The 16300-nt window shown below is 48.5% G+C and overlaps 1 protein-coding gene across 1 annotated transcript; it reads right to left on the reverse strand.

Moving 5' to 3' along the window:
* Window positions 1-630: 630 nt before the first annotated feature.
* On the reverse strand, window positions 631-3214 carry LOC125942815 (uncharacterized). The gene is made up of 2 exons (XM_049661051.1): window positions 2856-3214; window positions 631-1487 (listed from the first exon to the last, which is right to left on the reverse strand). Exons 1-2 carry the CDS (start codon window positions 3055-3057, stop codon window positions 631-633), a joined length of 1059 nt encoding a protein of 352 aa, XP_049517008.1. The 5' UTR covers window positions 3058-3214.
* Window positions 3215-16300: the final 13086 nt, after the last annotated feature.

The following is a 16300-nucleotide window of genomic DNA, read 5'->3' on the forward strand; positions in this document are numbered from 1 at the left end:
TCTAAACCGCGCCTACGCAAAAAAAAAAAAAAAAAAAACTTCATTCATAAAATGAAGCGGTTGGCATAGCTACTGTACCCTACGTGCAATGTATGACTTAACACAATTCACTTAATCTGCGGTTACAGCCTCTTCCCTCTTCAAATGATCGTTGCGCACAACAGACTGAATCTACCTCAAGGATCGCACCTCGGCTATGCCAAATCTACTCGTGGCATGGACTAGTGTCTCATGTACATCCCACGCCAAAAGGGAGCTTTTAGCTTTTCTCCTATAGCTAGACCATGGTGTCAAGAAAATACCTTAATTCTGTATGTTGTATGTCAGTGTGTGTTGCGTGTATATGTCGTATATGTCCTGTGTACATCATTTTAGCATGCTAGGAGAACCGCTGTGCAAGCGCATTCACTTTTAAGAAGCCTGTCTCTCTCATGCTAAATTCGGATATCTGGAGATCCGGTGGAACTATTTCGCTACTCATACGTGTCGAACAGTAAGCCCCCCAAATACGCTATTAAGAAACAATAAAATACTAAAGGAAAGGCTTCCGCGGTCACCTACATTTATTGCAATGATAAAGTAAGTGGAAGGGAAGAGAATCGACCAGGGAAGTACTGCGTACTTTAAATTCTAGCCACCTTCATTGCGGCCCGGGTCCTCTGAATCGTCCTCCCTTAGCAGTGCATTCTCCTCCTCCAATTGATTCACCACTTCGTCTTCCTCCCTCAGCCTCTGCTCCATTTCTTGGATAATAGCCTGCATTTTCTTCATTTGGGCTTTGCGCCTCTCCAACTCTTTTTCCTTCTGTTCAAGTCTTCGTGCATTGGCCTCGACAGTCCGCATGAAATCATCCTGACTTTGAAGCCGTGCCAGCAAAGAGTCTTTTTTCTCCAGAAGAGCGAAATGTTCTTTCCACACCGACTGCAACTTGGCGTTCTTATGGTGGAGCACTGATTCTTCATTATTTTCCTTCTGCTCCTCCTCCTCGAACTGCAGCAGTAGCGATTCCTTATTTTTCTCTGCATCTTGCGGCCGTGCTCTGTGCATATCTTTGGGTGAGTCCCGTTGCATGCTGTGCTGTTTTTTGATCTCGTCGCTAGTTCTTGGCATGCAACGGGTACCGGGAAGATGGGTCCCCGAATATACCTTTGTTTTGGACCTGACCCGCGCCGTTCCAGTTTTCGGGCGTGCGCCTGCACCGACTTCCAGAGAGCTCGATGGCGCCACTGTGGCTGCACTTTTGTTTATATTTGTAGAGAAAGAGACGAGATCGTTGCTGTTGGCATCACGGGCCACTGTGTGTGAGGCAACGTGAATCGAGGAAACTTGCGTGGAAGACTCACCGATTTCTGTGACTGTATCGCGCACCATGGCGAATTGGTCTTCGACGTTCGACAATGCTGTATCCTGGACGTTGTTCGCAGTGGGGCATAGCGTCTGGTGCTCACCAGTTGAGTCGGGTAACCCCTCGACATCACTTTCGGCAGCTCGAAAAAAACCTGGCTGTTCGACAGCCGGTTCCTGCGACTGATTGAGAGCCGGCACACCAGAGCGCGAGAGCAGTTCCGAGTATTTTTTCTTGCGCGCTTCTTTGGTTTTCACGGGGCTTTCTACTTGCACATCTTTCGGTGGCACTGATTCTTCATAATTTTCCTTCTGCTCCTGCTCCTCGAACTGCAGCAGTAGCGATTCCTTATTTTTCTCTGCATCTTGCGGCCGTGCTCTGTGCATATCTTTGGGTGAGTCCCGTTGCATGCTGTGCTGTTTTTTGATCTCGTCGCTAGTTCTTGGCATGCAACGGGTACCGGGAAGATGGGTCCCCGAATATACCTTTGTTTTGGACCTGACCCGCGCCGTTCGAGTTTTCGGGCGTGCGCCTGCACCGACTTCCAGAGAGCTCGATGGCGCCACTGTGGCTGCACTTTTGTTTATATTTGTAGAGAAAGAGACGAGATCGTTGCTGTTGGCATCACGGGCCACTGTGTGTGAGGCAACGTGAATCGAGGAAACTTGCGTGGAAGACTCACCGATTTCTGTGACTGTATCGCGCACCATGGCGAATTGGTCTTCGACATTCGACGATGCTGTATCCTGGACGTTGTTCGCAGTAAGGCTTAGCGTCTGGTGCTCACCAGTTGAGTCTGGTAACCTCTCGACGTCACTTTCGGCAGCTCGAAAAAAACCTGGCTGTGCAACAGCCGGTTCCTGCGACTGATTGAGAGCCGGCACACCAGAGCGCGAGAGCAGTTCCGAGTATTTTTTCTTGCGCACTTCTTTGGCTTTCACGGGGCTTTCTACTTGCACATCTTTCGGTGGCATTGATTCTTCATAATTTTCCTTCTGCTCTTGCTCCTCCAACTGCAGCAGTAGCGATTCCTTATTTTTCTCCACATCTTGCTGCCATGCTCTGTGCATATCTTTGGGTGAATCTCGTTGCATGCTGTGATGTTTTTTGATCTCGTCCCTAGTTCTTGGCATGCAAGGGGTACCGGGAAGATGGGTCCCTGAATATAGCTTAGTTTTAGACCTGACCCGCGCCGTTCCGGTTTTCGGGCGTGCGCCTGCACCGACTCCCAGAGAGCTCGATGGCGCCACTGTGGCCGCACTTTTGTTTATACTGGTAGAGAAAGAGACGAGATCGTTGCTGTTGGCATCACGAGCCACTGTGTGTGAGGCAACGTGAATCGAGGAAACTTGCTTGGAAGACTCACCGATTTCTGTGACTGTATCGCGCACCATGGCGAATTGGTCTTCGACGTTCGACGGTTCTGGATCCTGGACGTTGCTCGCAGTGGGGCATAGCGTCTGGTGCTCACTAGTTGAGTCGGGTAACCCCTTGACATCACTGTCGGCACCGCCGATGTTGTGGGATGGCCGACATGGATCGCGCCTCAATTTGGCGCGCATGATCTTCTTCCACGACGAGCCCCGGTTGAAGCCCTGACCTTCGCACGTAGTCACAGTGGGCGGCGGATGCGATGTTGCTGCTTCGGACGAATCTTCGTCCCTGCAAGGCTCTGACACGACGCTGTCCTTGCCCAAGGAGCCGGGATCCATTCGGCGATGCTTGCTTATCGCGGCGACATGAAATGACGGCGTTCTGAGTTAGCGCGTTTCCTTAGCTGATCATACCTTCAGCTGTGGTGATCAAGCACCGTGCGGTTTGTTCCTGTCGGAGGAAGAGCACAAGACACGTAGACGTTTTGCCCCAGCACTCAAGATGGCCGAGACCAAGGGTCGCGCGCGGGCTATGATGATGATGATGTTTCAAGATAGGGCACGCACCCACAGCCAATGTATCTAGTAACGTTGCCCACAGCGGGGGATGGGCAAGGAATCGGGGGAGGGGAATTGAAATATGAATGGAATAATAAGTTTCATTATTAAATCTTGGGAAGAAATTTGATGAGGCCTATAATCCACCTCTTCTTTTTCCACGTTCCACGCAGCGCGTGGCACGCTCCCGCGGAAAGAATCGGCATCTTCTTCTTCTTCTTCTTTCTGGGGTTTTACGTGCCAAAACCACTTCTGATTATGAGGCACGCCGTAGTGGAGGGCTCCGAAATAATTCTGGTCACCTGGGGTTCTTTAACTAGCACTACAACGCAAGCACACAGGCGTTTTTGCATTTCGCCTCTACCGAAATACAGCTGCCGCGGCCAAAGAATCGGCATGAAGGTTTCGAAACTTTCTGTTTTATTATTTAGGGCAGCGTTTTGTCCATGATTTCCACAATAAATAATTGCCTTGTTTCAATAAACCGAAGACCAGTGACGAGGAAATCAAGGCTATTGTGAAAAGCAGCAGACAAAGTAGCAGTATAGCCAAGTGGAACAACATTTCGCTTTGGCTTAATTGGTTTTAATTTAGCTGTATATTATATCGAATCAATGTTCGCAAATTGCAGGGTTGGTAAATCTAGAATGTTTTATTAACACCATTAATTTATCACAAGACGAAACGGGTCCCTGGTGGTTATTGAATATGAAGCACATCGCAAAACATAGCCTCCGAGATATCCAGCTCCCCGTTATCGCCGCCCAATCTCCGTGGTAATATCCGCGCTTTGCGTCATTTCAGACTGGCGCTGGTGGCAACCTTTACGTTTAATTTCGATGCCGAGACTGTTTAGTTTTGGAAACTTTTTTTGAGGCTTCCAATGATATTTCAAACGGAACATGTTAGAGGAAGACGGCTGGTGGTAGGGGCAACGTTTCTGTTTAATTTCGAATGCAAGACCGTTTATTTCTAGAAATTTTTTTTTTACTTTTCCACTCATATTTCAAGCGCAAAAGTTTTACAGGTAGACCGCTGTAAATAGGTACTAAGCGAAACTGCGCAGTTTACGCACTCTAAGGTTACGTTAAAACTGGCTAGAAATTTTGCACTGCGTAAAAAGCGCCGCGTTATATAATAGAGATGCCGAGTAGCCTCCCTGTAAAATTTTGTTTTAAATATGTGTGGCTGCGTTACAAAGGCTCCAACGCGTCAAAAATAAAGCTTCAATGCAGTGTTAGCGCCGCACTGGTGATCTCGGAATTCCATGTTCTAGGATTTCTGGCAGCCGGGTTCATAAACTGTACGCCCCTCGCGACTTCTGCTTCAGTGGATATAATAAACTTTATTTGCCTATCTAGCATGATCTGCGCCGCTGGAGAAACGGGCGTTGCTGCCATTATTGCATAGAAATAGACATAATGAGACTACGCGCCTTGCTGTTAATTCGTCTGCTCAACAAGATGCCTTGCTACGAATCTGCAGTTAAATAGCACGTAACTTCGTCGCTCGTGTTATTTTCTCAGCGCTTTCTAATAAGTTTGTGCTATGTTACTATATATCAATGTCGCAAGAAAGGAAATGATTTCTAGGCAGTACTTTCAAAACGGTTTATTAGCTGTTTCACTGCAGGGCCACAGATGCTATCGTAAAACGTACATATAGGGTGCGGTCAGCCGTATGGGCTGAAAACACCGCGAGTGCGACTAGTACAGGTGGTGCCACCACTTCGCAAGTCAGGATACCCAAATGATAAGTTTTCGAGCCAAATCGCAAGAGCTTTAAATGTAGCAAACACTGTTAACAGTATTGGTAGATCACCTGAGTGAGAACAGCTAGGTCTTTAAAACTAAATACATAAATGCACTTACCATACACGTCTTTTCTCATGCCATCTAGATACCAGTAAGACCATAAAAACCTGCATTTCGTCGTTCAGCTGTGTCCATCGCTACTCTGCTGTCGCTGTCGGAATGTGTCAGCCAAATACATCTGTCCAAGCTGACGGCACCAGGTGACGCTAGGAGCGCTTGGTCACTGCGGCTCTGGAGCGTCCTAGTCGGTGGATGCATAGACGATATCAAAGCTAGCACGCTTGGCTCAAGCGGTCGTCTTGAGCGCATCGCCAGAGAGAAAGGAATTCAAGAAGAGCGGACACTCCCACAGAGTCCAGCGGCTTGGAGGTTGCTGGTGATTAGGAAAAACGCCGACAGCTGCTTGCTTAGCAAAATCTCCCGGTGTTGAGTTGAGAGCCAGTTGAATTATTGACGATTGGTGAAATCCAGGGAAAACACCGGACATGCGGGAGATGGAAATTCAAGACGATGAGCAACACTAGAACAAGGTGATAGCAGGAGCCGATGGTTGAGGAATTCGACTACATGGGTCAGTAATTGACATGGCTACGGAATTCAGCACGGCACACCATGATCTGAAAAGTGTGCCATAATTTCTTGTTACCTGCCCCGGAGCCTAGTTGGTCGAACCAACCCCGCCAGCGGTTTCGCGATAGTCCTTTTCACAGCTCCGAGCACGCGCAGTGATGCGTTAGCCAAGGCACGGGCTTCGTGTTCCAAGCGGTTGCGAATAGCCCGATGTTCTGCTTGGCGGCGCTGCGCCCATTTAGTTGAGAAGGTGTATGTCAGGGGTTGGTTGGTCCTCATTCACTGTCGTAGAAATTGTTGAGTCATGTAAAATTGTCTTCTCCGTTCCATGTATTTAGATAATCGCCCCTGAGCTTCTTCTGATAACACGATTTTCACAGTCTCTTCGAGTTCGTCTTAGCGGGATGGTACTGTAGTTTCAGATATATATGCGCAACTGTCTTGAATCGCTTAGGCACGAGGCAGGGGTGCATTACTTCATACCTGCACATCTGTAAATTAGGATGCTTTAATTTAATGCATCCTTACGCAACGCTCTTGCAGATATATGTATACGTTTCCCGCACTTTAACCCTTTGCCTTTTTGACAAGGTTGTAAACAAGTGAGCGCAAAGAAAGGAAAAGAACCCCCTTTTTTGCATGACTTGCATCAATTACCCGTACAAAGTCGTAGGCGTCGCCATGATCCTCCGTATAATGTCCAAGCGCGATAACATCATGGCCGCGCGCCATATGCTGTGAGTGGGAGTGAAAGTGCGTGTAGGTGAGCCGAGGATGGTGCTCGAGCAAATGGTGTTCGAGAGAAGGCTCAAATAAGGACGCCGTCTTCCATCGGGCGCAAGGCACCAGTGACTCTAGGCACCAGTGGAGGGGAGAGCGCAATGTTGCGCTCAGGTGCCGCTCGGGTGTCGTCAATGCGCGCGGTTGTTTATTCGGCCCTTTGAAGCGTTATATGGGAATTTATCCCTTGTGAAACTGTCGTGACGAAAGTACGAGTCCGATAGAACGGCGTGACAATTTTTTTCTTTTTTGAGACGCCAAGCGCTCCGAAAAAATGAGTACCGAGCAGGTGGCTGAGCGGTTTGCCTCTCCGTCGCCACTTGGGCTGTTCGTAACGCGGAGGTGTATTGAGCGCATATAATGTAAGCAGCATAGAATATACACGAGCATTTGTTTCGTAATCGTAGCTCTTAAAAAGCTCAAAGAAGGTAACCAAGAAGACAAGTGATAGTTTATTTAAAGCGTAGTCGCGTGGGCCAAAAGCCTTTGTACCAGTGTCACTGTGCAAAATAGGTGCTGTGTTTGCCAAATAAGCTGTATAGAACTTAACGCAGGCGCCTGTATTCCGTAACGATGAAATGACGAGAAATTGTATTCCATCACCACTGGGACTACCCTAACTCTCTAAAAAAAGAGAAAAAAGAGCCTGATTACTCACAGGGAAACTTCTAAGACTATGGCAATTGATAATCAACTTACAGCATTCAAAATGTAAAAGTTTATCAGAGTTCAGGGAGATTATGAAAAGCGCGTGGCTTGTACGTTATGAGCATCCGCGAATAACACATGTCAGATACGTATAACTTCGCTTTTTTGCGTACGGCTATTTACTTCACGACGGCTGCCAAGATTTCATTGAGCGTTTGTTAACTGACTTTACTTTCGCTTAATCAACTCACGTTCATAAGCCTATATGCAGGAAAGAGGATAATTGTTTGGTCTAATTCAACTAAATAATTCTTATTCGCCCCATTTCGCGCGTTGAAAATTGCTACCAGTGTTTAATAACTGACGCCACTGAACTACAGAATGATCTAGACGGCGCGCAGGTTGCGGACCGGGGACCGGTAGTTGGTTCGAAAAAATGTGCCACGGTAACTACGAAGTATTTCAACTCGGCGCTCACTCACACGCAAACACATAGACACACACACGCGCATGCGCACACACACATGAACACACGCAAATGTCACAGCTGTCACCCGTTCGCCGTCGGCGCGAAGTCGATCGACGGGGTATACAAGCCGGTTGGTCGTTCCGTACTCAAGCGAACACAGTAAAAGAGTCAGAGTCGGGAGTAAACAAAAAAAAAAAACAAGATATTTATCGGCAGATAAATATGAAGAAATTAATAAATAAAATAATAATGAAAATGACATAAGACAGACTAACACACCTGAACTTAATATAACACACTGATGAAGACAAATAAATATGACGAGCAATTAACAGTGGATTTAAAAATGAAACAGGGCGCGGATCAAATATACAAGAATACCCTTAACAGTAGTTCACTATAATAAATTTCAAAAGGAAAGAAAGTTCAAAAGAAAACAACGATGCCATACGCGTGGCCGGGCAGCAGCAGCAAGTTCATAAACCGTGAAGTCGGCGCGCAGAGCTTTCCCGAAGAATGCTGGCGGGCCGATCTTGTTGAGGTGGATGCGATTGTTGCGCTGGATTTCCCTGGAGTCTAGATCTGACGACTTCCCTCAAGCAGGTTGAGCTAACTTGAGGCGAACTACCGTGAGCTTCGTTGCAGACGCTGGTTTGTCGTGTCGTTCGTCAACTAGTTACTTGGAGTTCCGACGCGGCTAGGCGGCCCAGGCCACGGAGCAAGAATTCTTGAGGAGGCGAAACTGCGCTCGCTCGGGCGTCCTAATAAAGTCAAGGAATCGGGCACTAGGGTTCCTTGATGCGTGCGCCCCCTCCGCCGCCGTGGAGGGTGGAGTCATTCTGTGAAGGGGTGAATGCCGCCTTTCGACCGGCGGCCGCCATTGCGCTCCCCACGCATTGTCGCGGGTGGTTGAGTGAGACACGTGTGCGGCGTCTTCTAGGGCAAAATGCCCGAGTGTTGCGTGCCACAGTGCACAAACCATTCGCGAAATGGCTGGAAGATGTTCAGATTTCCGAAAGATCCGAAGAGGCGACTCTTGTGGCTGGTAAAGATCAGGAGCGACAAGTGGCAACCCACGGACCGTTCCTGTTCGTGCAGCATAAGTTATGCCCTTTCTGTGTTTGGGGAGTTAAAGCTGTGTGACACGGGCACTTTTGGTCGCGATCGAGCCTTATCCGGATCAAATTTCTCGATCCTGATCAGCTGCCTTGCGCAAGCTGTAGAAGGAAGCCGATCATTGTTGAGAAATCAGATCCCGATCGGGCTTAATCGCAATCACCAGTGCATCGTGTATAATAGTCGTTCATTTGCACGCTATTTCCCGTAGCGTTTGTCCGTATTGATATCTGGCATGTAAACGTGCGTGTTTAACTCGTTCGTTTCTGGATAGCACAAAATGCGCTGTTCTTAAACGCTTGTTGTGCATGAGCTGCAAGTGCGTAATGATCTGCGCCTACGTTGTGCGCTTTTAAATGCGAAGCATTTCTTAGGGAACTTCGGCGACCTTGAGCGTATCTATCTATCTCTCTATCTAGCCGCCTACAACTTTGTGCTCTCCTGGTCGTTTCGTCAATGACATAAACAATCTACGACATGAAAATCGCTATATGTATTGAATGCATTTTGTTTCCTCTACGTTGAAAAGCCGTGTGGCCGCTTTATATTAAAGATATCGATGACCGGCCGCTTTATAACAATTACCGGTTTACGCTTTATTGCTGCGGAAAACATGCTCAACAAGGTTTCATAGTCAATGTCTGCATGAGAACCATGATTTAATGCCACCAAAGCCATGTGTAGAGCACCACATCATCTGACATGTATTCAACAATTTTTACCCATCAGCACATTTACAGGACGGTAAACGAAATAAAAAAATTGAGAATACCCTGCGTTGCAGCATGCAGTCCGTAAATGGGGTAGCTGATGAGTGATGACTGATTCGAAAACACGAATGTTTTTTTTACAATTTCGTTGAAGGCACAAAACACAGACACAACGAAATGCGATGGGACTGTGTGTGTGTGTGTGTGTGTGTGTGTGTGTGTGTGTGTGTGTGTGCGTGTGCGTGTGCGTGCGTGTGCGTGTGTGTGTGCGTGTGTGTGTGCGTGTGTGTGTGTGTGTTTCGCACGTTTACCCAATATATAGCCCAACAAGACGCGTTTTTAAGGTGTTTATGCAGCTGGCTTGGATGGTAGCCTTCCGCTGCCAGTGAGACCGGCTGCAAATTCCGCTCTAAAAATAATTATTACAGAACGTAAATCGGAGACCTTCACACTGCCGATGCGAAAACTTTGTGTTCTCGTCATATCGTTAAAGTGCCACACGTTTTACACAACGAACTCTATGTGCAGCTGCGCAAAGTACCGCTTGCTGCCTATCCTGGCTATAGGCTGCCTGCGGAGAGGGCATCGTAATGGCGGACGCCGTAGCAGACGACGCGGTTGTCTCCACCCTCCACGGCGGCGGAGGGGGGCGCATGCATCGAGGAACCCTATCGGGCACTAAGGTCCCTCTATCGGGCACTAAAGCCCCTTGATCTTTATCGATGATGATGATGATGATTTATTGGCATCCCCTTTGAAACGGGGTGGCGACAAATAGTCACCTAGCCTGCTTGATTTAATGAGGTATACTACACATGTTCTTTATCTAGGATTTTTGTATACCTCTCATTATCTTTCTTTTTCAAAAATTTAGCTTGTACCGCTGCCTATGATTTTAAGAGATCAGGTCGTATCCATCTTTTCCCTGCTTTTTTTCCACCAGTACTCTAATCGTCTCTTGCTGATCTCTACGGCTGATCTGTTTATGTTTCCTTCCACTTTAAACCCAAGCGCTTCTGGGAGTTGCACGTTACCTACGGTTCTCGCTGGGTGGATCCCGTCGCATTCCATTAGGATGTGCTGAGTGGTCTCTGGATCTTTACTGCAGCATACACATGTCTCATCTAGTTCCGAATAATTGTTCCGATATGTTTTCGTCCTTAGGCAACCGGCTCGAGCCTCAAATAGCAAGGCACTGCCCTTTGTGTTATCGTACAGATTTTCCCGTCTAATTTCTTTCTTCTCATTCTTGTAAATCTCCATTGTCCTTTTCGTTTCCATTCTTTGCATCCAATTTAAGGTCTCTATTTCTCTCACTTTCTTTCTGATGACGCCTGGTTGTCTATTTACAGTTTCGATTATCCTGTACTTGGTTGCTAACTTCCTTGACCTCTTCCTCCATTCTGTGTCCACGCTTTTCATGTAGAGATACTTGTGCACTTTAGCCACCCATTTATTTTCATCCATGTTCCTGAGCCTTTCTTCAAAACTAATTTTGCTTTGTGCTTCTCTGACTTCAAAAGAGGCCCAACCCATGTCTCCATGCACTGCCTCATTTGTCGTATTACCGTGTGCTCCCAAAGCCAACCGGCCTACTGATCTTTGGTTAACTTCTAAACCCGCCAATATATCCGATTTTAAGCATATAATGGCATTTGCGAATGTTAGCGCTGGCACCATTACTCCTTTCCAGATTCCACGCACCACCTCATACTTATTGTGGCCCCACAGTGCTCTGTGTTTCATTAATGCTGCATTCCGCTTCCCCTTTATTTTCAGATTATCTTGGTGGATGCTTGAGTAATTATTTCCTTCGTTTATGTGTACGCCGAGGTACTTATATTGCTTCACTATGGGTATTACTTGCTGTTGAATTGACACCACGAAGTTACTCGTGTGTTCATTAAAGATCATAATCCCTGATTTCTCTGTGCTAAACTTAAGGCCTAGATTTGTCGCTGCGTTCCCACAGATATTCGCACAGCGCTCACGCGCCCTCTGTCGTGAGATTCCGCTAGCGGAGAAGGAAAAATGCGCGCGTCCCTCTCACCGCGCTCTCCGACGAAGCTCGTCGGTTCAAGGCCATTCGTCGCCGATTCGCCGTTCGCGCTTCGCGCCCGAATGGATGTTTTTGTGCGTCCTCGCCGGCTCCAAATTTTAACGCGATAGCGTTAAAGAGCTCGTTTCGCAGAAATACCGGTGTCCGTGTCCGTGAGGCTAGCAATTGAGAAGGCGATGCGCACGGGGCCCGACTACTCTATTGCGTTCTACTCTAGAAGGCGAAGCTCAAGCGCACTTCAAGTTTTTTCGGTAAATTAATGAGAAAAATGGCGTCACATACAGGGAAATTTCCAGCGTGATATATTTTGTACAACGCGAAATCTATAATTTTTGATTACGTGAACCCAATGAGTTAGGTATAATTTATTTCAACGAATAATGGGACTTAACCTATATTCCATCAATTCAGATTTGGGATGTTGCGGCGGCCGCATTTAGATGACGCATGTCCGTCACTAGTGCGTCAGCGGCACCAGAACTACCGGCACAGAGCGCAGTATTGTATCTTTCAACCTCGGAGACGCCGGTACTTGTTTCTTCGTAGTTCAATGCAGTGAACTCATGCGAAGAGGGCGTTACACGACACACAGTCTCAATTTCCTCACCCTTGCAAGCAGCGGTTTTGTTCGCACCTCGAGCCACTGAAGTATCTGTCCTTGCATGCTTTCCGCACTTCACGTCAGGTCCAGTTCGTTGTCTTTTTTTGGGGGGAACAGCAGACAAGTAGCTGGGACAGCGCGGAAAGATTGAAGGCACGGCGTCTCGTAATAACACTGGCCGTTTCGGTTTGTCAAGGAGAACTTCGCCACCGAGCTCGCCATAATAGCGCCGCCTGTCTATGTCACTGTCCGAGAAGTGCTTCTCGCAAACGTAGTCACGAGGCGTCAGCTGTCGGTCTTTTCTTGGTATGGCGCGAGCCCACGCTTCCAACCGCACTGGGTCACTAGGAGCTTTGAAGGAGCTTTGAAATTACCTTCTCCTTGCAGGACGCGTACCCACTGCTGCAGTTCGGCACGAAACATTTGCGCCCCATCCTGAAGAACCACTGGTCGAAATCTGCAAAGCACTCTCCTTTGTCGCGGCGTGAAAAGCGCGCGCAAACATCGGAGTCGGCGCCGCCGGCGAAACGCGCGGAAGCCACTGAGAGCGCTAAAGAGAAAGAAAACCAGCAAATCGCGAAGGGATGCGCGAACTTATTGGGAACTCTCCCTCCCAAGGCCACCTACGCATGCGCGCGCACAATATGCGAGCGAGGAGCGAGGGGCGCGTGCATGCGGCGGCAGACGTCATCTGCTCAGGGGCCACTATTAGCAGTTCGTTTCAAGCGCTGTACGGCCTATAATTATGGCAGTATCGATCAGTGACTGCAGCTAAAATATCTGTCATATCTACCGATTGATGTTACAGACAGAAATCTTAGAAATTTTACAATGTACGAGGCGCTATCACGATTTTTATGCGTCCCGTCCATAGAAGAGCATGTAAAAGATGGGCAACACGCCGAAAGCGTCATCTGTCGTGCTTCGGCGTAAACCGCATTCCGCCGTGACGCTATCGCGCCGCCCTCGCGCGCTGCCGCCGCCTAGAGATTCTCCTCCTCAAGTACTTCTTTCTCCGTGGCCCAGGCTATACTGGACGGCACTAGCCCCTCGACTGCTTCTCAGCAGCTTATAGGTTCAGCATTTAGACGGATTTGCAGGGCCCAAAACCTGCGCTTAAATAGCCTCTCCTTTGCCTAGTTCCCTATGTCGGGGAACTGCAGGTATGCAGAGTTCACCTAATTATGTCATGACTGAAATAAACTTGACTCCTCCCAAAAGACTTGGCCGTGCCGCTTTTAATCCAGGTCGAGGGAACGGTTTATTCCCCCTCGCTGTCCGAGATCGCGCCCCCGCACTGCACCACACGGACGCACACGCACACACTTGGGTCCGTTATTCGGCGTATCGCTATGTTAAAACTATAGGCCGCACCGTGGGACCACGACGTTTTTGGCCGCTGTTAATCGGCGTGTCGATGACTCGAAACTATGCCGCTCCGTGACACGCACACACACACACACATGCACCCACAGAAACACACACATACATGCACACACACGCGCGCACACACACACACACATAATTACAGAATAGGAGTTACAGCTATTAACTCATAAATTAAATATACTTGGAAACTAACGCACGCTAGAAACCCCCCCCCCCCCCCAAAAAAAAAAAAAACTTTGTCACTGCGCGAACAGTCAACTAAACGTTCAGCGACTCACTTAAAAAAAAAGAAAACTATATCCACAGTTATAGGTGCTCTGTATTGAACTGAACTAAGAGTCCGGCTATCCAAAGGGAATTAAAATATCCATGTACCTTCGCCTACCAATATAAGGAAAGCGGCAACAATCACCTCGCAAATAACGACGTGCATAGAAGGGGCGAAATCCTTTCTCCCGATGTTAAGGAGCCACTGCTTCCTGCGCATGACATTCCGTTCTTTCCGAGGGATAGAAAATAATGCAAGCCCTTTCTCTGACCTGCTGCTGCATTGAAAAAGGCATTTCCGCGGAGAACGAAGCCCAGATTTCTACGGAACCACGGGAAAATTTAGGAAACGCACCTTCAGAGCGGCAGGACGACCACCGCTTAAAAGGCGCATGGCGGGGAACTAAAAGCGCGCGAAAGAAAGTTTCGTGCCGTTTTCGTGACGTCGGGATCACCTGACAGGGTCGTATCGTGCGCCGCGCCGGCTCCGCGAAGGAGGGGGTGCGACTGTTTTCCGCCATCCTTTGACAAATGCCGCTTCGCTCTCTCCTGTGTTATCCTGTATCTCCGATTGGACGACGATAGCGCGCGCTTTTCACTTCTTTATATTTTCTTTTTTTCCGCCTCAGAGCCATGTTGAAAGTCCTCTGCGCAGCCGCAGTCGCCGGCGGCCGCGGCGGCGCGCGCCCGGCCTGAAAGCGTCAACGTGGACTTTCTAGGTGCGCCACCGTCGACTTGGCTTTCGCAAGCAAAAAGTAAAGAAAAAGCAAGCGCTTTAGGAGAGGAGGCGGCGGAGGAAAGAGTAGATGGCGGTACTTTTCTTATATAGAGATTTTATTCACAACAAATCCGTGCAGGGGTAGAGTGACTTAGAATATCTAGCAGGGGTGGGGCCTTGCCTCGATGACGTGCCTCGCCTAAATGACGTTTCACCATTTTCTTTTTTTTCCCCTCTGTTTGGCGGCGCGGTCGGTGTGCGGCGCCGCGGTTCGGATCAGCTCATTCCACGTGAGCGAGAAGTTGGTGCGCGCATCCTATTCGCGGCCTGCGTTGTTGCGCTTGTGAAAGCGCGGAATGCAACGATGAGCGAGCCTCCTGACCGACAGAAGGTGATCGAAAAGTAGCTCCAAGGGTTACATCATCATGAAGACGGCTACTGCCATGGTTTCCTAAAGTCAGACGATGAGCTTAAGCTTTTTGAGAGGTCCTTGGCTGCCGTCAACGAGAGGTATGCTGTGCGGCCATCAAGAGACCTGAACAAGCCGTCTAAATGTAAGGATGTATCGACACTTTCTAATGTTTCGCTCTGCACGTAGATTTATTATTGAAAAACGCAGTAGTAAATTTAACCAGGGAATCAACCCAGCAGAACGACTTGTTTTCAGTTGCGGTTAGTGCGCAACACTAGACAATTGATTTATCTTGATTCGCCTTTTTGAAGATCGGGTTATCATCGGTCTGGTTACTGGTTCAGAGTTCCCCTGGCACCGATTTATTTCGGTTTGAGTGGAGTATTGTTCTGGTAACCGCGACATGACCCGATCCTCCGAAATTTTGATAAACGTAAAAATAACTGAACTGTTATTTTCCGGTTTCAATCATGATTAGAACCGCGCATGACACTAGATATCATAAGAGCGCTAGCTTTGGTAGCGCTAGCTTGGCTCGCAACAGACGGAGGCGGCCTGCTAATGGCGCCGACGAAAAATGAAAACACAAGCATAGCGTCATTCCGCCGCGCGTTTCCCTGGCGACGGCCCGAGGGGCCAATCATCGCTCAGAAATGCGCCGATTCGAGAGGCGGGAGAGGAGGGCGTGCGAGGATACGGTGGCTAGAGCGAGGATCTTCGGCGCGGCGGCAGAGTTCTAAATGTCGGTACTTTCAAATTATCAAGGGACTTCAGTTTTGCCTAGACTTACTGTATAGGCTCCATTGTTTTGTTGCTAGTGGGTGCGTGCCATAACTCGCATAATATCCAAATACTACCACATACTACGCCGTCACGATACACGCGGTCACCAAAGGGCCGAAAGCGCAAAAGCATGGTCGCTTTCGGCGCCCCCAGGAGGCGCTGCCACTGCCCCAGGATGACCGGTAAAATTACAGGTGATATTATTTTCCCGTTTTCTGCTGTTGCCCTCTCTAGCTGTGCATGCGCGCTACATTGAGACAGGTCGATGTGGAAGTTTAATCGTGTGTACGCTGCGCCGAGAGTAAATGTCGTGCCCCTTGTTTGCATTGACGAGCTCGCGGTATCTTTCGTGTGGTGCGCCGATGTAGATTAACGTAGTTATGGCCCGTTCGCGCTTTATTTGCTCCCGGCTCATCAAAAAGCCTCTGATACTATCGCATCGGATGACAGTGCATGGAAGAATTTGTTGGAAGTTGTGTTATCACGTGTAGTTCATCCGCAATTCAACAGTGTTTACGTCGGAAGGATCGTCGGTGCAGTCGACGCCGCTGCACCGTGACAGAGAGGAGCGTTTGCCGAGTACGCCTAGAAAAGTAAGTGCGGCGCTTGCGCGCAGTTTTGTAGTCAATGATTCGTGAAGTGTGCGTTGTTATACGGATCACGAGATGATTAGTTAAGCGACCACAAT

Source organism: Dermacentor silvarum, chromosome 1 (assembly GCF_013339745.2).
Source record: "Dermacentor silvarum isolate Dsil-2018 chromosome 1, BIME_Dsil_1.4, whole genome shotgun sequence".
Classification (NCBI taxonomy): domain Eukaryota; kingdom Metazoa; phylum Arthropoda; class Arachnida; order Ixodida; family Ixodidae; genus Dermacentor; species Dermacentor silvarum.